Source organism: Numida meleagris, chromosome 4, assembly GCF_002078875.1.
Source record: "Numida meleagris isolate 19003 breed g44 Domestic line chromosome 4, NumMel1.0, whole genome shotgun sequence".
Taxonomy (NCBI): Eukaryota; Metazoa; Chordata; class Aves; order Galliformes; family Numididae; genus Numida; species Numida meleagris.
In genome coordinates, this window is record NC_034412.1 from 35,348,750 (window position 1) to 35,376,422 (window position 27,673).

General features: G+C 36.8%; 1 protein-coding gene across 7 annotated transcripts in view; it reads right to left on the bottom strand.

The window, feature by feature from the left end:
- Window positions 1–27,673, bottom strand: part of INPP4B (inositol polyphosphate-4-phosphatase type II B) — a gene marked incomplete at its 5' end in the record, with an annotated part of 191,005 nt that overhangs the window by 124,075 nt on the left and 39,257 nt on the right. For all 7 annotated transcript variants that reach the window (XM_021394498.1, XM_021394499.1, XM_021394495.1 and 4 more), the window contains 1 exon segment: window positions 2,711–2,761. In XM_021394498.1, the coding sequence (XP_021250173.1) occupies window positions 2,711–2,761 (51 nt within the window).

The window sequence follows — 27,673 nt, forward strand, 5'->3', positions numbered from 1 at the left end:
AATTAGATTTTCTAAAGATACGTTAACCTACTACATTATATTCCTTGCATCAAAATCACCTTCATACAACATCTGGAAAAGAAAAGAGTGCAAAGAGGAAAACAAACTTATCTTCCTTTGTTTTTCATTACTTTTCACTCCCTGCTCATACTCCACTACCTATTGCTACAAGCTCATTTGGTCAAGTTGACCAGTTTTGGCCTTGCCCTAGGAACTAAGGGAAAGAAAACCGTCTACAGTCAGCTTCTATGCATTTATTTAAAATATACAACAAAATACTACTTGTTATGAATAATTTATAACTAGATTATTTTGCATTTTTGCCAGAATTATTAAGAGAAACACAATGTTTGTGTTTATTACTTTATCCTGATTTCTCTCTACTGTTGAAATAAAAATAAAATACCATTGAAAATTATGTTATATAGAGTCTTGGATCTCCAAATTCAAAAATAATCAACTTACTCTTATGTGAAATCAACACACTACATGCAGAGAACAACTGCTAACTTGGGAGAAAATGAGGATTTGTTTCTACTGAGAAAAAAACTTCCTTTGGATAAAAAACAACAACAATAAAAACCAACAAAAACCCGGCAGTCTGCTTTCTTTCAAGAAGGCCCATCTGGATATTGAATATTTGCATTTGGCAACAAATATATGTCTATATATTTATTATATTGCTCTTAGAATAGATCTTAATATGACTCTACTAAGATAGGTTTTCATGCATATAGTTTAAATCACAGTCCTCAATTTAGGTAAGCCACAACTTCAGTCTTCAACTTGGTAAGCTAGGTCAACAGTTATTCCTATATATATATATATATATATATACATATATATATATATAGGCTTTTTCCTATCAAAAATACAGGCTTAAAATAGGTGGTAATTTATTTCCTGTGTTTTGGTTGCCACTGAACTAGAGGAGGAAAAAAGATGGAAGCTGAGAGTCTAGGGAAGGCTGGGAAAACAGTTGATATGGGAAGTGCTGAACGGGCAGGAAGCAAAAAAAAAAAGTGTTTACAAAATATATAGAGAAAAATAACACAGTCATACAAGATCATGGTTAGTTTTCACTGCCAAGTGGAATATACACTTTTTAGACATATGTCCATGTGTGATGATGCATAGCCTTGCTAGAGTGAACACAGACATTTCCATCTTCCTTTAGATCAGTCATGACTGCCCTTTTTCCATTAAAACTCTGTGGTGGCACAGTTAGCTCAGATTACTCATTTAAAAAGAGCACATCCTTCTCTGTTCAATGAGAACACATTCTGCAGCACAACTTCTATACAGCAGCCTTTAATTGGCATTTCATGGCAGTTGAATGTTCGTATCTGCAACCTTACTACTTGAAAAGAGGAAGGGGGAGATCTGAACAAAACTGATACAAGTTTGGTGCTTCTTTCTGCAGTACAATAGAATTATAAATCCATTTCAGAATCCAAAGTAGGAGTACTTGTATGATCAAGGCTAAGAGGTGATTACACAGTCCTTTCATAGAATCAAGGAGCTTCGGGCACTATATCCACTAACCACCTATGAATGTTTCATCTAACTCTACAGGATCACAAAATTAAAGTTGAATAATTTTATGGGGTTAAAAAACAATAAATCCACTTATTTGCTTGTCTCATATTCTTACACTTATTTAGAATAAAGCTTCCTTTACCTGGCAATGCATTTAGGAACTGTTAGCAAAATTAACTACAATTGCAAATAATTCCATGACATAAATGCAGAGAGTTCAAGGGGTCTAACTTCAGATGATGCTGGAGACAACTTTTTCCAAACTGATTTGGAGATAAATAGTGTACCCTGGGGGCCTAAGCTAGCACTCTACAAACCAATCAAACTTTGCACTTTAAAATTAGACTTTAAAAAGAACACCTGCTGTAATTCTAATTACAGAGCAATATTCCAACATAATTTTGCTAGTGGAGTACTTATGGTTATAAATCTGAAAATATGAGTCTTGACTAGTTTGATGAATTATCCCACCTAGCCAAAGAGAAAAGTCTCTGTTACATAGTTACATAAAAAAAATGAAACACATTGATTATTTTACTAAGCCTGAACATGCTGCCAAATTGCAGGTTTTTTAAACGCAAGCTGAAGGACTGGAAACTATGCCAAGGAAGCCCTGATAATGCAGGAAACTCAGCACCTTAGACTTAGAATGTAAAAAACCCAGATCCTATTTGGTCTTTTATTCAGCTCTAGCAGGACTAATGTTTTCCTACCCTCCGAGACCCGCACATTATCTGGGAGACTCTAGCCTTCTCAAGACCAGAAAAAAAAAAATCCCAATACCTTCATCAGAAATAGACCAGACTGGTAGGACTATTTATATTCTGCACTGTTTATACTCTGCATGTGAAAATGAGGAAGCAACTGGCAAGGCTCATTCAGATAATGCAATTCTATGCTCTCAATCCAGATTGCTTGTATGGCAGTAGCAAGAAGTCTAGGTAGTTGTGCTTGCCTCAGGGTAATTTCAGCTGAAAACAATTAGTGAATGGGAGGACATCAATCACCAAGCCCTTGCTCCTCCCCTAATTCTTTATTCACTTAACCCAACTTGTTCTAAATGACCAAGCTTGCCAGCTCCTGTTGAGCAGTTAGGCTGAAAGACATTTCTCTTTGATGTCTATATCTGCTGATGAGGTGAAAAATCCATTAACAAACAAAAATTGCTTACTCCAGCATCTGCTCTTGGCTCCTTGTGATCAGGTAGGACAGTGGTATGGACCTGAGAGGAGGAAAAAAAAAAATAAGGCAAGTCAAACATTATTTTGTTGTTGTTGTTACTTTTGAAAAATGAGAGAAGTCTCATGCACTTTTTCTTTACATTTTCTTTATATATTCTATATTATTTTACAGGTGATTTTAAAGGGATATATGCCTGTATGAAAACTGCTCTGAAAGTAATTTGTCCTATTTCATTATGTTGGCCCACAACGTAAGAAGTGGCACGGTAGTAGATGCTGAACATTCTGTTGCATTTTGTTGCCATGCAGCAGATGGCAGCAGAGGGGCAGTCTGACAAAATGGCATCTGATATGGAAGCTCATATGAAGCAAAGGTGTGTCAGTGATTACCTCCATGTGAAGAAAACAGCAACCACTGACACGCTCTGATGCTTGCTGAATGTTTATGGAGACCAAACAGCGGACATTAACACAGTCAAAGTAGAACTGTGTGGGCAATGTTTACTTAACAACCACACCATCATAGCAGTTGGGAAACAGTGGATTATTTCAGCTGGTAAAGATTTTTATGAGCATGGCTTGCAGACTATTGTACATCACTGGCAAAAATGCACAGCTAATGGTAGTGACTGTATTGAAAAACAGTGTTTTGTAGCTGAGAATTTTCTCCATCAAACAGTGTTATTGTGTTCTTTGTAGTTGTCATTGTTTCCGTGGAAATAAATAGGAGATATTACTTTTGGAGTGACCTATGTAATATCACTTTCTAACCAGTAGTCTGACAGCCAGACGTACATGAATACTGTACCTTGTGATGCTGGTATTCGACTAAGCCACTTTAAGGTATCAAAGATATCCCTGCTGAAGGGAAACTGGATTTTTCATCTAAGTACATGTGGTGGTTATTTTTATTTACCCTTTTTTAATCATTGTTTTTTGTTTGGTTTATTTTGTGAAGTATGTTTTAAAATATTCATTAAAAAGAGAAGTCATACATGGGAGCTATAGTTTGGTCCTTTTCATGTTATCTATTGGTATAGTTCTCCAAACATATTTAATTGCTCTAAATACTACAACTATCAAAGTATATGATGAGGTGCCTGCACTGGCCCAGGCATACATCATTAGAAGCACAAAGGCAGATAGCTTGCGAACAGACGAAAAATAATCCCTCAGCTCTAAACTCAATACACAAAATGCAAGGAAAAGCAGAAAAATGAAAAGAATTTTGAAAAGCAAATATTCTCCTCGTGCATCACCTTATTAAACAAGCTGCTCTTTTTTTTTTTTTAAACTCGACATAAACCATCTTTCCCTAATGTCCCCAGTAGCATTCTAAAACTACAGGATAGAAATACGAAGGTAGACTTCAATCTCAGACACTCATTATTCTAATACGGCTTTTGTGTTCTTATGTGCTCTAGGTTTTCCTAAGCAAAATGCAAAGCTTTGAACAGTGAGATTATTCAGAAGTGGAGGAAGATTAAACTTCCCTGGAATAATGTACGCTCCCATCTTACTTTGTGAGATGAGAGAAATATGAAGAGGTCAAAAAAGTAATTAAGAAATACAGCTTATAACCTAGGTCAAATACAAAATGTTTACAATGAGTATTCATACTAGCACTGTATAAAATACAGTACAGAAAAACAGTGGGTCATGGGAGTCGATGACCATTGTATGTCTCCTTATTTTCAAAATTATATACAGAACAATGAGCATCTAACCTGTACTTTGTAGTGCACAGATCAGACATATTTAAGTGTCAAATTTCTCTACGTGTAGATGTTAAACTCAGCTTTAATTACCTGTCTTTTTTTCACTATATAAAGCTGTCTTTGCTAAAGAACATTTCTTTTCGTCATTCACAGCAGTAAGCCACATCCACACATACCATCAAGAGCTCAAAAGGCTGAATAATTATTATTTATAAAACTTGTGTCTGCCCTTAATTAAAGTCTTTGTGTTTTGGTTTGTGATTTAAGGCCAACTTCACAAGGCACTTAAGTTCTGAAAAGAAATACTACTACATTCTTTTCTCAGTTACTCTAGATTTACATAATCAAATCCACTCTGGCTTTCAGTGAGCTCCCTGCACTTACTGTTGCTGGCTGCTAAATTGCCCTATCCTGTAATCCCTGTTACATGTCCAGCACCTCACAACCACCAGGTTTTCTCCAGGTGTGGCAAAGCATATGGTGATGTCCACTGAAACAAGACACAGAAAAATTGACTTGAACTCTTTAAAACTAGCGTCTTCCAGGAAGGCCTTCAATTTCACCCCCTCAGCACAAGCCTAGCAGTGGTGCAATAGAACAACCTATGTAGACATTTCACCTTTATATTACCTGGAGGTGCTCAGGGATAGTGAGCATCTGCACTTTCCTTCCCCTCACAGCCCTCTTGGCATTGAAGGCAAGCACTGAACTCTGCTAACAGAACCACCACAACTCCACAGAAAGCTGACAAGAGCACTGTCCCCACCTGCCTGCCAGCTATGCTGTACCACCAACCATCAGAGAGAGACCACATTTCTTCATAACTCTTGTTACAGAAGTTGTAGCTTCACATGTACATGCTGGAAGAGATGAAAATGCTCGAACTGGTGCTAGGTTCTAACGGAATGTCAGTGGGCTTGTATAAGATAGATACCATCCCAACACATGTTGAAAATTTATTTTTAAAATAAGATACAGATAAGAAACTATACACATTCACTTTCATCAAAGAGATCAGCAATTTGCTAAATAGTTCAATCAACATAAAAGTCAACAAAGTAGAACACTTCCATCAATATCTTGCCAGATTTTATGGAGGACATAATGCAAATCCCCCAACCTTTATTACATAACTATTTCCAAGAGTCCATGTAAAGTAAAACAGAAAATATATTCCCAATAGGCATGCATCCAGTATTGCAAGGATCTACAGTCCCAACAGAAAAGATACTATGCAGAGAGATTAACAAATGTTAAAATTAAACTACAACACACACACACACAAAAGTAAAAGGAACAGAAACTGTATCAACCTTAATGCAGTTCTTTGGCAGCAGCATAGAACACACTTTCCTTAACTATTTGCATGTCTCCACTACCTGCTGTGTATGAAATAACAGTTTCAGCTGTTATTTACCTGAAAGGGTCAAGCAGAAGGACTGGTGTACTTGCATACATCTGAGTACTTTTCACAGGTAACGTGAGATGACTTTACATTGCAGGGCGCGGAGTCAGAAGCATTTGTTTGTGTAGCAGTGAGACTAGGTATTGCCTCCAGGCACGCTTCACAAGAAGGAATATGAGGATAATAGAAAATGCAAAGATTTTAGTCTCTAAGAGTCATCATTATCTGCTTTTTTACCCAGCTTCTCGCAACTGAGTATCTTCCTGCTTCTCTGTGTAGGCTGCATCTCACACTCTTTCTAGAGAAGAGTAGGTGTACTTCATTTGTCAACACATGGCACAAAACAAGCATTAAGAGATGCCTCCTCAGAAAAGACTGATATTAACAAGATTTAACAGCTTATGTAAGTGCAGAACTGGGTGTATTAGTAGGAAGCAGAAATAAGATATTTGATTTACACTTTTAAAAATCTTTATTTACTTAATGCTTGGGCATATGATCAAATGTGCCTCCTAAAAAAAATAGAAATTCACAGTTCAGAGATAACATATTACTTAGGAACTCTCCTCATAGTGAGTGTATTTCAACATACACACCGCTTCTGTAGCGTCCAAGTGGAAGGAGGTGGACTGTGCCAAGCGACAGTAAAATCTGTATATTCTGAGTACTTTGGGACACGCTACAGAGAATCAGCTAAGACCCACCAAGGTTTATTAGCTCAATGTAATTGTCAGTCATACCGAAGCTATGCTGTCTTGCACCATGCCCTGGTGGAAATGATGCAAGCCATATCTAAATAATGGTCCACTTCATTGCCAATACGCCTTCACAGGACTTGGGCCTGGGGCCAAACTCAGCGTGGTTCACAGCTTCAGCTGCTGACAACATTAGTCTGGAAATTACCACACAGCCAACTAGAGAAATGGCTGCACTGAAGATATGCTCTTCTTACACAAAGTTCTAAGATTACATATGACCCAAAACTGAAATACGGAAGTGAAAAATCACACTTTTGAATCACAGTTATAACAACCTTACCATATCTAGGTCTACTCAATTCCAGAACAATTCAGGTGATAAATAACTAATCCTTGAAGGCAGAATCCCACATTTCATTTATCTCTTGCAGACAAGGTAAATATGAAAAAGCTGTGATATCTAGCCATATAAATCTAAATTATCTTCATGTGTTTTCACTGTATGCAATGAAAAATGAAAGGAGGAAACTGTTTATTTATCTTGTTAATATAGCATATAGAATAAGCACCAGATTCATTTTTCTAGCCTATTTCAAACAACTTCCTTTTCCTGAGAGAAAGATCTGTCAACTGTAAGGTCATGCAAGAGATTAAAAGTGACAAAAACAGTCTTTAAAAATTAGAGACAATTAACATCTGAGTCCTGGCATCACTAAAAATAGAAACTCTACTGCTATTAGCAATGAATTTGCTCTTTATTGAGATTTGGAGTACAGACACTGGCAGAATCATAGAATCATAGAATTAGCTAGGTTGGAAAAGACCTACAAGATCATCCAGTCCAACCATCCACCTACCACCAACATAACCCCACTAAACCAGGTCTCTCAACGCTATATCTAAACGTTTCTTGAACACCTCCAGGGACGGCGACTCAACCACCTCCCTGGGCAGCCTGTTCCAGCATCTGACCACTCTTTCAGAAAAGTAGTATTTCCTAATGTCCAGCCTAAATCTCCCCTGGCGCAACTTGGACCATGGCTGTATGAAAATGAGGTAAAAGGTTGTGTGAATGTGGGGCAGGCTATGTGATCAGCCATACAAGGTGGGCCAGGCAGAGGAACTCAGTACACCCAGAGTACCTTGCCCTAGTAAGTGTACCACTTTCATGTGACAGAAAAGTTTTTATATGTTTCTTGCAACAGTCTTCTCCCAGATTTATATGTATGCTTAGATTACAGTGAGTGACGCACATACCAGCATGGTAGGGGCCCTCTAGCCATACCCATTTACCTTTATAGTTGACTAAGGTTCAGTAGCATTTGAAATAAATTTTGTTCAATATCTTAAAAGTCTTCTCCAAATAACTGCCGTTATTACTTCAGAATATAATAATGGAGTAATTTACTATTCATGCAAAGATAGTTCTGACTTCCAGTGACATTCTCCCTATTGGGTATATCTAAATGTCCTATGTAAATAGTGTTGTATATACTGTGGGATATAGAAGTAGTTTCTCAGCTCTCTATCTTCTTCTCTGTGTCGAGAATTTTTATTCACAGCCCCAGCCCAAGAGACGGGAAAAAATGTCTTTGTTCACTGCATGTTAATGGAAAAAACTCTGAAGTAAAGCAATTAATCTGAAATAAAATTATTTTTATTATTAGTGCTCTCACAGACAAGTTATAACTATAGCACAGCTTTAATGGAAAGATTATTCAGCTATGCCATAAATTTTCACAAACAGACAAGCACTATAAATGGAAAGCCAAGTTAAAAAAAAATGAAGAGTTATCCTTGCAACCCCTTTGTGTTGGTCTAGCATCTGTCCTTGGTATATCAGCCAGCAGAGACCTCTAGAGGCTGCTTATGGCTTCAACCTCCTGCACATTGGCATCCATCATACAAGGGATGCATCTAAGTACTCCACCATCTGTGGGACAGCCATTTGTTCCCATGGTGTGTACATGAAAGCCCCACAGCTTTCCCATTTCTGGACCATATGTCGCTCTCATTTATATCCCATGGATTAGGAACTGAGGCATAATGTAAATGGGAAAGCCTAGTTATCAGGATCTGCTGTTTATTTTATGCAAAACTGGGGTACTGTCATTCTGCAAATCATACGGTGCACATTTTAGGAATTCATCATTTACATAAAGATGGGGGTATCCTAAATATGACTGGGAATGTATGGAGGCACACATCTGAATCACAGAATTCATATTCAGTTTTCTATTACTACCTCATCTACAGACTCTGTGATATTCTGATTCTAGCATTTAGGTCAGATCTTTGCAGACACAAAGATGAAATTTGCATCTGCCTAGGCTTCCAAATGACTTCTATATATAATTGCATCTGCAGTTTTCAGTCAACTACTCTTTATTCAAAAAGTTTATTTTCCTTAAAATCCTATGGGGAATCTTCTATATGTTTTTCAGAAGCGCACTTATGATCTATTTAATCTATGAATATTTAATCTAATGAATAGTTTGGTCTCCTGTGGATAGTAGGCACTATTTTCTGTCTCTAGTGAATTCATATGTTGAGCAGTATCTACCACAGATGTGAACTCTGTAATCTATGTTTCAAGTCAGGTGATGTGGATATATTTTTTTTCTTTTTTTCTTTTTTTTTTTTTAATTTGTTTTAAGAGTCTGTTAAGCATTTGCAGACAAACTCATTGAACTGCTTCCTTCAATACAGAGCCACAATTTCCTGGTGCATATTAAGCGATGTTCGATTCCAAATATTTAGAAATGTTATGAGACTTTTCTTGATGCCAAACTGTTGGGTGCCCAGTGCTGTGGGAGTCATCAAGTAGTGCTACAGCAAACTACATTTTGACTGAGTTACTCTCTCCCCCAGTTGTGGAAGATAATCTTGATCAGCTTGGCACCTGACACCATCTAGAAAAAGGAGTGGAGAAGGCTCCAACAGGGAAGGTTCTTCACTGTGTTTTCTACCCTTTTGTTTCTCTTGGATGGTAAGTTTTTTTTCAGTTAACTTGACCAAAGGTTGGATATATAATTATCCAAAGATTTGTTGGATGGGAGTTAAGTGCTTAAATGCTTAGTGGATTTGATCTTCAGTGCTTTCCTCTTGGCACCATGAAGCTTTTGCCTCTGCTGTAAACCACTCTACCACTGAGGCAAATGAGTGAAAAACTGCTGATGCCACAACTGGACTTGTTTGTGTCTATTGCTATGAAGAGCTTTACTAGGACAGACTGCTTTCTATGTCCCAGTTGTGAGTACTATCTTTCAGTCAGAACGACTAGCACTCTTCAACAGGAGGAAAACAAAATCAAAGAGTGAGGAGCTGGTGCCTTCTCTGTGCTACTCTTTTCATCTTTCCTTTACTTTTTGCTTGGTTAAGGAAACACATGGCTGCCCACTCCAACTTGAGCTTAGCAATGCTGCATATCTCATCAAGCTGCATCACTGCTTCACTGTAGAAATTGGATTCCAACAGCATGTTGCTGTCTTATGGCAGTGCAGAATTCAGTGTGTTGGGGCACAACTGGTGCTTGCTGATTTTCTGGAAAGAAGTAAATAGAATGAAGGATGGTCTAGGCAAGTTTCGTTTGTTGTTAAGTGATGCCACCATCTGGTGAGCTATCATTTTTCACAGCAGATTGTTATGAGATCCTCCACTAGCTAAGCAGTCACTTCAAGTGTCTATGTCTGGAGCTCAGCTCACCCATGACCCCCTAGAATCGGGCCAGACATTTTAGGATCTGCAGAGGTGTGTGAAGGACAGTAGGCACTTCAGAGGCAAGCAGAGGAGCTGCGTGCCAGTTAGAGTCTGCCTAGGAGTGTTGTATGTTTTGTTTGGGTTTTATCTTTTCCCTGATAGGGTGAATTTTGTGACTAGTGGAGAGGTCAAGCCATTTAAGAGTTAATAATGTCCTGAAAGTTCTTGCACGTGAAACAGTATGAAGATCTTACTTATATGGAAAAAGGAACACAAAGGGAACACTCAGCCAAATATTAGCCTGAATGATTATACAGCCTGGCAATTCAAGATTCGCTTTCTGAAGTCCAAGTAAGATACAACAGCACTTAATGAAATACAACTCTCTCTCCCAGAAAGTCTGTACTTGCTATGTTATGTTGTGTGAAATGAATCTTCTGTACTGTGGTTATACCTCTTTATCTCTCCCTCTAACAAGAATTTGGGACAAAGTTTTCCCTTGTGTTTTATTAAAATATCAATGACTAATTTTTAAACAATTTGATCTTCAGAGAGGAACAAGCAGAAAGACTGTCTCTTTTTTATAGACAAGCCCAGTCTCCTGCAGTACCTACTGCTGTTCAAAGAACCAGAGGAATGGAGCAAAGCCTTTCCAGCAATACACATCATAGCCAAATTGCTTCTTGGGTTTTGTTGATTTTAAGAGGCTAGTTCTTCCCTTAGTACAAAATATCTATTCTTCTCCATTTTTTTTTAATCCTAATCGCATTTCCCAGGCTGTATGTTATGCATGATCACCTATATGCCTGATTTCAATTCTCTTCTTTGTTCACTTACTTGGTCAGAGAACTTAATGTCAATGGGGCATATTCATTCCAATCTCTGTAATCATCCATCTGTACTGTGTATTATGAACTTCATATGCCTAAATGCCAGCTGTCAGGTAATGATCAACAATGTGGGACTGATCTTTGACTTTCATGAGGACTGTGAAGATTGTAAACAATAAAGTCTGTTAAATTTGATGAAGAATGTTAGCCAAGAACAGACTTGATGCTGATTGCAGCGGCTGTTCTGGAATAAAATGAAATGTTTAGAGTAAAATGAACCTCATTAATTAGATTTTCCATGAGTGCACAGAAAAGACACAGATAACAGGAAGAAGTAGAAGGAGGCAAGACCTTGTGCCTTCGTGAAATTCTTTAGTATCCATGTGCTCCAGTCCATATTCCACCTTGAGAATTTTCGTAAGAGTTTCTAAATTCTAAGGGAGTAATTTACCCATAATGGCATTAACTTGATAGCAATATATTTGAGTTTCTTAAAATGATGTTGCTTAACAGTCATCTTTTCTTCTGTTTGTTTTCATTTCGGTGGTTTCAGTTGCCGATTTCAACTGCTTTCGTTCCTAGATGATGGTTGTGAACTTTATTTCTTGGAGTGAGTTTTGTGGTTCTCTGTCAATAGTTAATGACATCACTAGCACCTAACTCATCATGAATAATCTAACCTTGTGCTCTGCTTTTGATATTAGGACTATCAGCAGCTATTGCAGGAAATAATAAGGAATCCTAGTCTTGGCATACAAAAATGTAAAATTAGGAAGAATGGCATCATCAGCTATTTTATTCTTTAATGTGATTATAAACTTACCTGTTCAATAAATCAGATTCTGGCAACGTAACTGTCTATATATGTTCATTTTTTATTTTTTATTTTTGTTGTTGTTGTTCTGTTGTTTACTTTTTTTTTGTGGAAAAAAAAATGAGTGAGAAATGTGTGTAGAAGCATAACAGGAATGTGAAGTATGTGGGGGGTTAAACTAAAGCAAATTCTTTCTACTTAGCTTGGACCTCATCATTAACATGAATTCCTCCCTGAGAGAAAAAAAGGGCTTAGCCAGACCTCCTGTAGCATTTGTTGTTTTTACCTCCAGTTTGTAAAACACTGCTATTCTCATATGACAAAGTATCATGGGAGTAGGTAGATGTCAGAAACAGTTCAAACCCAGAGACAGAAGCCAGGCATTTGTATTTTCAATCTCACAACTTGTGGATCCATTTGTCATCTATGTGAGGAGAGCTGAAAGGTCAAAGAAAGTGTATTTGCAGGACTTGGAGGAATAAAGTGAGAAACCAGTCACTGCCATACTTTAAGTCTAAGTGCTCTTCTCAACAGTTGTTTCAAAATGTCACAAGGCAAACAGTCATCTTAATGACATAGAAGTCCCACTGCAGGGCCTACAAGCGCATAAATCCAAAAAAGCCACATCGGCATGACAAGTCTGTTATAATGCTGTTTGATTAATATTCACCGTTGGGACAAAGAATGGCACCATATGAAAACAAGATCCTGTGCTGTCTCCTTGGCTTTCTTGGGCTCCCTCTAGAAAGTGGGCTAAAGACTGACTCTGATAGGTCAATGTAATGGACGTGAATGTAAGCTGCAATGTGATACTGTGTAAAATAATATCTAGCTGTTTCAGAACAGTAATTGATTTGTCTTGAAGGTTCCATACAAACTGGTAAGGGTGATGGAGTACTGGAACAGGCTGCCCAGAGAGCTTGTGGAGTCTCCTTCTGTGGAGATATTCAAGACCCATATGGATGCCCACCTATGTGATCTATTGTAGGGAACTGGCTTTGACAGAGGCATTGGACTCAGTGATCTCTTGAGGTCCCTTCCAACCCCTGCAATTCTATGATTTTGTGATTAGCCAGGATTTCATCTCAAGGGCCAACACATTAAAATGGGAATGAAGGGAGATAAAATAATATAAAAATACACTGGGAAAACAATCTTCCCAGACCAAAGATGACTAGCTCAAGTTTTGTTCAAACATTCCCATTCCCTTGGAAACAAAAGGAGAATTTTGCAATACAGGCTTAATGGAACATGAGTTGTTGTCCTCTGAAGTCTGGTCTTGTGCTGCAAAAATTAATCTTTGATGAGGTGTAGCCAAGCCTCTGTCTGGATTTCTAATACCAAATTTTGTTTAGAAAAATCTAGCCCCAATTCTTATTTCTTTAAATGCTATGAATTTGTATGATCTTGGAAAGAAAATGGAAAATTACAGTTGCTGTTGAGCAAGTAAATAAAATGACTGCAAAATGCCATTGAAATTCTCTATCACTGGAAATCTCTTCAAACTCCTGTTACTATAAATCAACCTATTTAAAAAACACAGATTTCATATTTTTCAAGAGTGTAGAACAGTTTCATGATATGCTAAGTATCATCAGTATACTTTCATTTGGTGGCAGCAGTGAACATGAAGAACACCCTCTACTGTCTTTGTAGTTGAGTTCAATGATTGTACTGACATCTACTGGCATGACAGTATTTATAACTATTATCTGTCATATATGTGGTAAGAAATGACAAAGTTGTTAGTTGTGGTATAAATACTTTCAGTCTCTGCAAGTTGCCGCTCCTCTCCCCCCCCTTATTTTTTTTTTTTGCATTACAATAAACAACTGTGCTGTTGTACTGACATCCTGCTAATAATGAGATACATTTCCAGGAGGTGCATTTTCATTGTAATGAAATAAACTATCGTGAAGTTGCAATTTGGGCATTTTCATTGTTATTTGGTTTGGTTGATATTTTAGGGCTCTCTAGTCATACACTGAAAGAGACTGAGGATAACTCATTACTAAACAGAAGTGACTGCAACAGCGTAAAAGGGATACACTACAAAATTAAAGAGAGACAAAAGTTTTCTGAGTCAGGATATAAATAACACTACTACTATATCAGAACTGCTGTGTTATTGAGGCATTCAAGGCAAGGCTGGATGCAGCTCTGTGCAGCCTGGTCCTGTGGTTGGTGACCCTGCCCACGGCAGGAAGGTTGAAACTAGATGATCATTGAGGTCCTTTTCAACCCAGGCCATTCTATGATTCTGTGATCACTCTGACAGCACAGACATCCTGCAACACAACATTTGCATAAGCATAGTAAGACACCCATCTGTCATGAGTAGTTACCTCTGACTAAAGCTATTTTGACAGCTCTTGGATGAATTTTTCATTTGTAATAGGCTGAGAACATCAAGAAAGGAAGTGGAATCCTATTAGAAATGAACATTCTAATATGGGCAGGGACTAGTATATGAGAATTACTTTTCTTCATAAATCATGTCTTTAAAAAAGAAAAAGAACAAAAAAGCCAGAATTTTTAAATGTAATAAAATTTACAATTAAATGTATTCTCAGCAATTTCACACAGGATGGAGGCTATATCAGTCTTTTTTTGAAACTTTGGGCTGTAAATTTATAATAGATGACTTTTATGTTTTTCCTCAAAACATGAGGAAGAAGAAGTAGGCCGAAGTACCACCTTTAAATAGTGTTTTATCTTTACATAATGCATCATTGCTAGTTTTCAAGTCACATTTCACAAAAGATCTGATGTTGGCAATGTTCTCTCCAAATTTGACTAAGAGTGCACCGATTGCAGAATAATATTTTTAATCTTGACCAAAGAAGAGATATACAATGGGCATTGTGCCAGGATTGGAGAAAAAAAATAAAAAAGACTAAGAAACAATCAAAGATTTAATATGAAATTTGTGTATTTTCTTGTTTAAGAGTATTTGAAATGGCTTGTGGAATAATCCATTTAAACATTTTGTTGCAAAGTATACATGGCAGTTCTTTTATTTTGGGGTATGATCATTATTAAATCTACTTCATTAATAAGTTGCGTAAAACATCAACACTACACATTAGTGTTAAGATTGAGCTGTATAAACCTTAAAAATGATTCATTTATGTTTTACCTGCTGTCAGACAGGAAACACAGTGTTATGTACTTCCTAAATGTATTTTTATCTCAGATTTGGGACTTATTAAAAAAGTAACAAAATACGATGTTTGTGGTGAAAGAGCATCAGTCATGATAAGCGATTAGTTAAGTTAATTTGGAAGGTGAGAATACTGATATGTATCTTGATTAGTAGAAGCTTTAGACACAAAGATATCTTGCAGATCTCTGACTTTTGTAAATTAAACATCAAAATCACACTACCTTACACATTACATTACATTAATCCTTTTATCTGTAAGCCATTATATAGAACTCACCATAGTTTGCTAAGAGAAAGTACTGACCAATAACTAGGTTAAATGCTTTTCTTTACTGTTGCGATATAAGCTTTCTAAAACTATAAAAAAAATCACAAGCATTTTGGCCCAATCTAATCACCTCGATGTGACATGTTCTCAGTGTGGCATTACAGCAGTGCATTAGGAATATAAACTCATTTTAAATAAATGGTTTTTATCAAAAAACATAAAAAGAATAATTAAAATAGTTTTTAAGGGCTATTTTATATTTACTACTGATAGTAACTACGGAAAGCAGATTTTAGCTGAAGCCCTCCAAGCACGTACTTCACATGTGCCAGTCATAAAATATAGCTAGTTTGCAGTATTAATATTTGAGAAATAATATTTGCATATCATCCAATAAAGCCTAAGGTTGTGGTAATGGAAACTCTAAACTGACATTCAGGGTTGCAAATAATGACTTTGTTTAAAATAGTAAGGAAATGCTGCTGTAAGTAGAAAACCTAAACATTTGAAACAAGTACTTAAAAATATCCCTAAACAGGCTCAAATCTTACCTTTTATTTTCAAAGTCAGAATACTACAATAGAGTTTTCTTTTTGTACAATGAGACAAAGGTGAAGATACTGATAGTTACAGATGCTCTCGAAACTTTACATGTAATGTGATATTATCCTTAAGTATCTATATGACTAAATTTTCTAGCTTCTCCCTTAGTGTAAAATTTTGCCACCTATGATATCTTGTTAAACTTGCTGCATACTTCATGGCAGTAATCTTGGCATCTACCTTAGAAAGACTGTCCCTAAACAAAACAAGTATTCCAGAATGAACCTCACTGATGTTGAGATCATGAAGGTAACTTCAGGCAACCCTGCTTACTTCCTTTGCAGTGTGGGGCATCAGATTTTGCTTACTCTTATCATAGAATCATAGAATTAGCTGGGTTGGAAAAGACCTACAAGATCATCCAGTCCAACCATCCACCTACCACCAATAATCCCACTAAACCATGTCTCCCAACGCTATATCTAAACGTTTCTTGAACATCTCCAGGGACGGTGACTCAACCNGGCTGCCAGTTTCTCCAGGAGAATACTGTGGCAGACAGTGTCAAAGGCTTTGCTGAAGTCTAGGTAGACCACATCAACAGCCTTTCCCTCATCCACCAGACGGGTCACTCGGTCATAGAAGGAGAATCAGTTCCTGTTGTACACTGTTTTTAAGGGAGAAGAAAATGTCATGTACTGCTGCACTTAGTTGACTCTCACTGAAGAGTTAATGCAGACCAAGGAATTCTTGTGTGGCATGATGAAATCATCAGCACTCGCTTGTAAACATTTGCTAGCAAACAAAGACCTTTGCACAGTGGTTTCAGTGCACAGTTTGCACACATGAAGAAACACCTACAAGTGATGGTTCACCTATTGTGGCAATCTGAGAAGCCTCAGAGGTTTTAGCTGCAACACATCCAGCTATAATGGGGCAGTGACAAAGCCACCATAACTATTAATGGTATATTAATAATGTAATAATGCAGTAAATAATTCGATATAATGACCACTCATTAATTATATACATGCATTTTCTCTATCTCTGGAGATAAAAGCTTTCTGTAGTTTTATATAAGTACTGGACATTCTAGGTATTTTGTAAGTTATAACTTTAATATAACATAATAACATAATAAAATAACATCACATCTGAAGTACCCAGTCATTATAATCAGGCAGTAAGACACTTGTTTTCTTCCCCATGACGATTTCAGGGAACCACACCACATACAGTTTTTAAATTCTGTTACATACTGGGACCAATCTGCAAAAATCCAAGGAGTAAAAAACTCCATTTAGGATGCCTGTGATGCCCTTTTTCCCTCTGCATTTTCACTATGAAATAGAAATCACAGCAGGCACATTCTGTCTGCAAGCTACTGATGAAGCATTGCTAAGCTTTTTTGGCTCCTCACTTATGCAGGCCAGCCAACAGGGAGCTGTTACTTGCTCAAGTCTGAATACCTCAGGCAGTTTATTACAGTTGCACTATCCAAAATCACCAAAACAGACTCCACAATAAAAAAAAAGCAGCAGGTAACTACAGCCAGGGAAAGCCAGCTGCTAAAGAAACGCATCTCAAAGAATGCTCACAGTAGAATAATGATGAAAATAGGACATGAAAAGAAAAAAAAAAGAAAAAACACAGTATAGGTACTTCCTTTTATCTTCATCAAACTGTGCATATTACTTGAGCAAGATATGACTGATCTGTCTTGCTCAGTCTGTCTCACAGTCTGCCTGTTTGAGCATCTTGTTTCCCTGAAGCTCCAGACTATAACCCCAGTGTTCAAGCTGGAATTTCTGGGAAATATGCCTTACTAAAATGAAAGCATTCAGCACTGCTCACAGGGCCTGAGGCAGCTGGGTATTAAAAAAAAAAAAACAAAAAAAACCAACCGATTTCCAGATGAGTATCAGATAACCTGTGCCAAAAAGCCATGCTAGAGAGCCAAGGAAACAGCTGGTAATCTAAGCACTTCTCTCAGTGGACACTTGAGAGAATACAAGCCAAGGGTGGTGAGAAGGGTATACTGGGTGTATAACCAACAGCCAGCCAACTATTTCACTTCGGTATACAATTCACTACAGAAATTAAGGTAAATATTGCTGGACTGATCAAACAGTGAGCTTGATGGCATGATAATACTACAAGAACTTGAACTTCAGCATCAAAACAGGAAAAAAGTGCTCTATGATTCTGGATACCTCGACGAAGTTGGAATGAACATTTTTCTTTGCTGAATAAACAGTCAATTTTTGAGTACGCTAAAGACTGCATTTCATAATTTGTATCTATTTCTTTAAAAGTCACATTGAGTTCTTCAGAAATCATAGTTTAAATTAAACATCACACTATTTGCGGTAATGAGCCAGTTATGAGAACCTAGTATTTAAAACTTTTTGTTGGTGGAGCAGTCACATCTCCAGTACACATCCTACCTAAGGTCCCTCTAGTAGACACTATTATCACTCTGTGAACCCCTGGGGGCATTTGTATTTTAGAATCGCAGACAACATATAATAAAAATCTCTTCCCAAATTTTTGCATTACAACTTAGAATTCTTTCCATTTCTGTTCCCACTCTTCTGACTTGAAGGTCAGAAGGTCATGTAAGAAGTTGATTGCTCTAACAGTTCTGAGTCATTTTCTAATTTGCAGCCAAGCATTATTCATGGAGACCGTATATTCATTTGCTCTTCTGCCAATATGGTCTTTTAGCTAAGTAATTATTTTCTCTTCCTCAAACTGGTCTCCTGATGTATTCATAAGAAAGAAATCATAAGCCCTCTTGTACTTCATGTGATTAGGATAATAAGCCCAGCTTCTCCAACACATGATGATACAATAGGCTTCCATTCCCTAGATCATCTTATCTCTTCCAGTCCTAACTCATCTTCCTTGAACAAAAGTGATCACATTATTCACAAGTTTGAGAAAAGGCCTAATTTCTGTAAATTGAAGGTATTTCCCTTGATACTTCTGAGAATCTTGCTTGCCTCTCTCTGCTGTATTATATCTGCTGCTCAGTTACACTGTAATCAACTCATTTACGTGCATTGCACTTTATCTCAATTGTTTCAAATGCAGAAATTCAAATGCTTCTGATAGTAGAAAACGTATGGTCATGTACTTGGAGACTACTGTAATTCATCCTGTTTCTCCGAGTTCCTCAAAGCGGATTTGTGGGCAAACAATTTCCTTAGCTGACAACACCTCATCTTTAGGAGGTGAGGAATCCACTTCACATGCCAGACTTTAATATGTGGAAGAGCCCTTGCATGTATTTCCACAAAAGCAAAGAAAACTGAGACTTATCAATTAGGATTGCTATTTTGTTTTACGACATTTGCTGATAATATTTGAAATATAGTAGGGAGGCTAAAGTCTGGTACTTGTAGAACCTAGTGGATGGTAATTCAATTCTGATTCAGGGAACTCACTGTAAAATTTCTCATCAGCTTTACTGTGCTAGAAGGCATAAATACAAGTTAGACAGGTGGGAGTAAACACCTTAAATATTTTTTTTTCCAATCTTGTTTTCTTTACATTTGTGCATAGAATACCTCTATTGATAAAAGTCCATTTTAGCAAACCCATAGCTCTTCTTCCCTAGGTAATGGCCCTTCAAGCCTGAATTACTCCAGTTCTGACATGCAACTTAATATTGTGTCAGGTGCCCCCTGATACTTCCTCTGCATTCCTAACAATCCACACTTGAGAGGAGAAAGGAATTTTCTCACAAGAACCTCTGGGAGCTCCTGGGAAAAGACTGCAGATGTCTGTTCTGACTTATCAGAAGCTGCCTACAAACACAAACATTTCCAGCTACCCAAACATAAACACTTCCAAAACTGTCTACAAAGAAAAATATACAAATGTAGTTTTTTGTTAGAGAAATTATTGTTTTCCTATACTAAATTCCAGTTATGCAGTTAAACCTGCACAACTGGAATTAAGCTCCTAATCAAGGAGCTTCCTTGATTCAGGAAAGCACCCAAATAGACTACTTAGCAGCCATCTTTAAACAAACTGTCTTTCCTGACCCTCATACAAACCTCTCTCTCTCTCTCTCTCTCTCTCTCTCTCTCTCTCTCTCTCTCTCTCTCATTGTTTTTATCTATTAAACTATATTTGTGGTCACCTCCATATAAAAAGCATATGACTTTGATCTCAAACATTTTGTGGACATAATCATTTTCCTCACCTGTATGTGTAAGTTACGTAAGAGCACAGACACTCTCTATGTGATCTTTTCTGATGTTTCCAAGTCAAGCCACCTCCATTCCAGTCCACCAGACAGATATTTTCTGGGAGGTATCCAGCTGTCAGCCACAACACTAGAGCTTATTAAGTTGCCACAGCCAGGAGATGGGAAGTTAGAGCACAAACTCCTGTGACAGCTTTTCTCCCCACTCTTTCATATTTCATGTGCTGCTCCTTCACCTTTGATGCGCAGAATCATTTTTCACGATTGAATCCTTCATTACTTCCAACAAAGCTCTGCTGAGATGATAGCAGTTGCTGACTCACCCTTTACTTCCTCAGCAAATAACATGAAATGCCACAGGATGGAGAGATTTAAAGTCAGTATTCTATCTCAAGATGCACAAAACTTGACACTAGAAGAGGGAATCAGAAATTTTGAAAGGTGTGTATTTCAGTGCTGCTGAACAATAATTCTATTTCTTAAAGAAATACTGTCAGTTAAGTCTCCTTAGCTAGTCTGCTCCCAACACGAGTCAACTCATTAAAAAACAATTTGGTTTGAGCCTCCTCAGTAGTATGAATTCCACTGAATTTAGACCCACATCTAGATAAACTGGCTCATGGAACATATTTGTATTTTAAGGAAGTAACAGTTCTCAGATCAAAATGAGTATTAGAAATTCACTAGACAGTGTGTGTAGAACAATAATAGAGATTAAAAGAGTACATTTTAGCAGTAATGTTTTTCTGTCATGTAGATTAGACGACAGATTTGTTTCTTTTCTAAAAAAAATCAAACATACAGATCTGTCCTCCTATAGATAATGATAATTTGCAAAGTTGTTAATGGCTGACTAGAGACACTACAGTGTCTTTATAATGAGTTTTGAAAACACCTAAGAGATTCTAGTTAATACACTGCACATAGGCTATATTTCCAAAAATGTGGTAGTAGTCTTGAGAATCAAAATAATTTGAATTTGTTAACTTCTCAGTAATAGCATTGGTCACATTCAAGCAAAGAAACACAGCAAGGCTTCACAAATACAGGCTTCAGTTCAGTGGTGTTCATCTACAGTTTACCCAAGTACTCAGGGGCCTCCAGTTTCTCCACCTTTCTTCTCCCACACAGAGTACACTCTTATCCCCTGGCACAGTAAAAAATTACTTATAAAAGAAAAGTATTTAAATACAAGATGAGTTATATGTATCATAGTTATCATATCAACATATAGTAATCTGTTCAGCCTGAAGACAGGTTGTGATGTAATGCCTTGAACAGCACAATATCCCATAGGCTGACAGGATGGTAGGAGTTCCAGAAAGTTAATATTCAGAGATTTCCCCTTTACAACTCATATACCTAAAAGTGAAAAAGATGTATTCAACAAAGGATAACTTAAGTATAAAACAATAAATGGTGCTTATAGAGCTTCTTCCAACACATACAATAAATTCAGTATAAATAATTACAGACCCTCTGCCTCTACCGTAATTATTACAGTAGCTGCCTCAAGTCATCTTGTAGGTGCACCTTTTGACTCCAATTAGGAGCAATACAAAACCACCCTGGATAAAATGCATGTATCTTTAACTAGTTTAAGTAAGCACTTCAAGACATAAACTAATTTAGCATGAATGTAAAAAAAACCTAAAACTCATATGTTTAGTTTTCTAATATATTACATGAAATTTCCAATGTCAAATAAGGCCACATTCAACAGCTGAATGGCACAATGTCATTCAAAAGCAAACCCAAAAAACCAAAATCACAAAAAAAACCCACACCCAAATGGGGACCCTAAATGGGATTTTTAATTCTTCAGCTACAGTTAGATGGGATGGTTATTTAGAACAGTAACAGCCAAATTTACAAATGACGAAAAGATTAGAATGTAATGAGGGCAATGAATACTAGAGGCATTTGAATGAAGTTTATTTAATGCCAGTAATTTATTCCACCTAAGAGTGGAACAAATAAAAAGAGGATAAAATAGCTGACAAGAAAGTAGATGCACAGAAAATGAAACTCAGAATCAGTCAGGTTAGAGCAGCTTTAAGTCTTAAGTATCACACATATTCCTCTAGCAGCATCAGCTGGAAATGAGCATATGTACATGTAGCACTAGCTTATTTTGCTATTGCAAACGCAGTCAGTCACACCAACTGATTCATATTTTTTAGTAATGCTTGGTTTTATTTACTGGTCTCATTTCAGATCATTTTAAGCTACTAATAAATACATAACTAGGTTATATAGATTGTGTTATACATTGTACTAGTCAGTGGCTTTTTCCAACAATACCAGAAACAATTATTAACTGAAGATCACAAAGAAATCTGGATATGAGATAGGTGGAACTATCGGAGAAATAAGCTACATAAAGCTATTTGTATTCCAACTCAATTGAGGAACACGAGAAATGAGATAAGGAGGAGAGGAGAGAACGGTCTTGATTCAGGAAAGCAGTCTAGATTTATGTATCATTTAAGCTGCTCTCTAAATGTCATTGCTCTCCCACATAATTAGAAACTGCCTGTAACAGGTTACTACATCTTTCCAAAAAGTGAAAAATCCTGTATTCACATATATTCACCAAACTTGATTGTTATTTCATACAGCACTAATACCATAGGTTTGAAATGAATATCGAAATCTGCCCCCCACCAAACTTAAAACTCTCCCCAAAGCACACCTACATTTATTCTATTGTTTGTAAGCAGTTATAAATAAAAGAAATAAAACAATCAGAATGCTTTTCAGTGTTCCTACTAACAAAAGTATATTTAGTAAAAAAATAATTTAAAATATCCAAAGGGTTAAGAATTTAGCTACCAGGAGCTCTATCAAACAAAAATTCCCTTATGCATTTAGTACAATTTCTTCTATTTGCACATAAATGTAAAGATCATAATAGATGGTTTTTACTCAGAGTTACAAGAACAAAAATGGGAAATTAATACAAAGTACATAAATTGCTTATTTATACACTTTCTATAGAAACAGTCTAGAAGAGAATGATTTCCTTCTATTACAGTCTATCATTTAGTGAAGTCATTCTGCTCAGTGTTAAGCATGAACAGACCTTAAAACAATACCTAATTTGATACTACTGCAAGAACTTGAAACTTGTCAGCATAAGCATCAATACAGTCTCAGAATCAGCATCAAGAACACTATAAAATTCAATTTCTCTTGCTTTTGAAACAATATAATTGGAATAAAACCCATGCTAATGTTCTTTGGTACGTCACTCCCTACAAAAACCAGAACATAGCTGAATTTATTTTAAAGTTTACGTTTAAAAATAATAGCTGAACATTTCTTTTAAAAGGTTCTGATTCAAATTGCATGTGAAACTTCAGCTTAAGTAATATTTGGATTAATAAAATTCACATGACAGGTCTGATTTAAACACTGCAGCTTAAAATTCTCATCCTCCTACAGAGAGATCATGGCACAGAAAGGCAGTGAATTATGCACCGCTCTACACACCACAATTGCTTTGTGAACCTGTGAGCAGTTCACAGTTGCATATGTCTCAGGAGGGACAGTTTAAGTGTTTATGAAGGTTCCCCAAAATTCTAAGAAATCTCACATTTAATTTAAGGATACTTGTCTTCCTTCGTGTCCAAAAGAGAAGAAACCAAGATCCACTGAACAAATTTCAAGAACTCGTAAATACAAAAATGACAACTTCTAGACCTCTATGAGGAGAGAAGCTTAATCAATGCAAGAAATAGCAAGTACATGAAAATCTAAAAGCCTTTTATCTGTGATATTACAAAAACGCTTTTTTGATCTACATTTATCTCTGGAATGGTAACACCTAATGCCCATCTTGAACATACTATCTAACACGAACTTAAAGCTAATACCCCTACCCTGCAGAACTGAGTGCCCACGCTATTGGATTCTCTATACCGTAAGTCCAGAATGCCAACACTCGGCTCCTCATCCTTTCATTTGTTACTACGATTTTTGATTCTACTGTCACAGTTTAATTTAACTGTTACCTTTTTCCCCTAAGTAGCATCTTTGTTCTTCACAAATGTCAATTTCTTCTTATTAAAACTGCATAAGAAACGTTATTGTGGTGAAATACTGAGTTCCCGCATCTCACTTAATACACCACCATATCTCACTAGCAGACACAAGGAATGGTATTTTCAGCCTTTGTAATAGAGAAGTGATTTAGATTACACGATACCCACAGAACACCCAGACTCTGCTTTTCTTCAAAACTCAGATGCCAACTGCCATGTACCCACTTCATAGAGAAGATAATAATTTTGCTTCCCTCACCAAATAGATTAGATTAATGAAGAGTGCTGCAAGGCCCTGCAGAGGGAAGTTAATATTTACATCTCATCCTTGGCAGTACTAGTAAGGGTCACACAGCAGAAGCAATTTTCCAGGATTTATGTGCTTCCTCAAAGAGTTTCCTGAGCTGTTATGCCAAACTTCCACTCTTTCCAATTCTTCATTACCCAGAATTTAACACTGAAGTTTGCAGCAGTTTTCATTTCATTTTTTAAGTACTACAACTAATGTGTAAAACTGAAGTATTACATACACAAAATATGTAAAGAAATCCCATTATTAAAAATATATATTTTTAGTGATTTTAGTTTTAAACACAGCCATTAAGTCTTTTTAAAAGACCCACTGTCACTGAAGGACGCGCATCAGGACTTCGTTTTTGTAGATCAGTTTTGTGACTTCCAAGGACTACCCAAACAATGGAGCCTACTTTACTTCTAACTTCAGTTTGCATGTGAAAATACTAGTGGTGCACAATTCATATTTAAATAAACTTATCTCTTCCCAAAGAACATTATGAAGCCACAGCTAGAAGTGTCACCATCACAATTAGCATAATTAGTCCTGTGGACATAAAAATACGAATCGTCCCTTGTTTCTACGCAGATTGAAAATCCTTTTATAATCATACACTTAACTTTGAGTGTCTACCCTCAAGGGACCTCCTGCCAGTACTACAGCTACCAACAACATTAAAAAAAATGAGCTTCAGAAAAAATGGTTCAGAATTCAAATTTAGCAGATTTGTTCTTCCCTCTTCCCCAAACCAGTTTTTTAGAATTACAAAGAATTATTCATGTTTTTAACCTTTTTATCTACTGTGCTACAGAAGCTTAAGATCTCTCAAGAGCATAGCTATTATTCTTGTTTTTTTTTCATTGAAATAAAGACAGCGTTATCACAGTAAACTATTCTTTCCAGTAAATAAAATCTGCGAATTGACCATCATTTTGTCCTGACAACATCTCTCTGTAAAGATAAGCAATGGTATCTAGTGGATAGCTTTTAAGAAAACCAGACTTCATGAGCAGAGGCTCAGTGCATTTCCAGCAGTGCCTCCATACAGAAGAGCAACAACAAAAGCCACTTCCAGTTATGCATTTTAATTGTATTAGCAGAGATATTTTTTCCTCTCACTTTTTTCTCCCCTGAATTTCTCACATCCTCTGCTGATAACAAATAGTTCCAACACATTCTTTGTAACTCCTACTCCATTGGCAGCCCATGAATCATCCAGCAAAGTAATTCCTCTTGCATGGAGGGCAGAGCTAAAGGCTGCCCTGTGGCACAGGGCCAATTCAGCACATACACTTGCACCCAAGACACTAGGAATCAGCACAGTTATGCTGAATCTATTCTCAAAAAATAATTCTACCTCTTTATTTACTTTTTTGTTCTGGTAAAGAGAAATTGAACTATGCTCTGTGCTTGACTTGCAGTAGACAGTTCTTGGTCATAATGTTCACGTAACAAAGCAAAGTCCCCTCTGTTTTTCTGAACTTAAACATCTGCAGCCTCTCTTTATAACAGCCTTTGTAAACTGGACCTTCAGGGTTTCAAATTCAAAATGATAACAGTTTATAATTAGGCCCTTCATCTCCCTTTTAATACCAGCCACAGCATGTGGAGAAACATATTTCTGGATGTTATATACTAGCTTTTACGGTATGATTTCATACTAATTCTTTGTTGTACAAATATTTAATTGCTGTACTTACACTACATGCTCCATTTTCCTGCAAAATGCACACACCAGCTTGAATTCAATGATTGTTCAGCATTCAGTTTCTGTCAGGATGGTAATCCAGTTCTGACTTTCCTGCTTGTTATTTGCAGAGAATAAGTTCTGTTCTCTGCACATATGAAGAACATTTGCACAAAAATGGCTTTGGGCTCCATCAAATTACAAGAATTCCTGTGGAATACATCAGGAGAGTCTAATAACCACAGTTCATGTTTAAAAAACAAAACAGGACCAAAAAAAAGCCAACAACCACACCAAAAAAACATATCAATGTGTCGGTACATTTAAACACTCAATAACAACGCACATAAAAAGTACAAACAGGCTGCAGTAAGCAAGCAAATCAAGGTCCCTCCAGGGGGCAACTGACAACAAAATAGGACAAATCAAAATATTGCATTGACGGTTATACACAGGAACATTTATATTAAAGGTGGCTATTATATGATTGAAGCTCAAACCATGTTCCTTTTTTCATCATCCATAGTAATAGCCAGTGGAACTTGCACCTCAAAATACTTCTTCCTGTAACAAAAGGCTAATAGACCCAGAAAGCACAGCAGTGCTTTGGGTACCAATTCCGTGGCGCATCCAAGTTCACTACAGGATCAACTCTGGCCACAAGACCAGCAAAAAAAATATTCTGCCTCTCCTACCTTTATTACTATGTGCTTATAAACCTTTGAGTGAGATAAAGAAATGCCATGCGGTTCTATTATTTGGTTTAGCTGTTGAGAAACTGTTTTTAAATTACAGCATTCTTGCTCCATTCTGGTCATGATTCTGCACATGGAAAGGGTGGAGGAAAATTCTATCATACTCTTCTATCATACACCCCAAGACCAGCAGTGATGTGACAAATTATTTGCAAGAATTTAGCCACAGTAAACAAAAACACTCCTTTCTGAGACTGCTCTGTTTACAAGGAACACTGACAGTATCATTTCAACATTCTGCACTGGTCAATTCAGTCAGAAAGTCTCTTCGGGTTGTAGTATTCATTCAGTCTTCCTCAAAAAAGAAAAAAAAAAAAAAGAATAAAGTATGCCCACTCAAGTATAAGTAACTAGGATGAGATCTCCATTTTAATGTCATGGGTAGCCCACTGGCATCACAACTGAGGAAGAAAAAAACATTTAATTTCCCCACTCTGTTAGAATGCCTAGGCTTAATAACCGAGTAGCTATCAGCATTTTCCAAAAGCGGGGATCTCCTTTAACCAAGAACAAAGGACACAAATTGAAGCTTTCAGAAACATCTCTGGAGCAACAAAACAAGCCAGAGATCAGTTTGCTAAATACTCCAAATTATACTCAGCTTCTTGGCGTTTGTTTAAAATTGTTAATGACAATAAAAATGATAGAATTTTGCTAAGAGAACTTCCTTGTAACCAAGTGTTGTTAGAAAAGAAAAAAGGGTCCACTGATGGAAGAAGCTTTATTTTTTTTCACATTATCTTCTATTAAAAGGAAATGTTAAGTGCATAACATCTTAAGTCTCACTACCATACACACAGATTTGAGCAATGC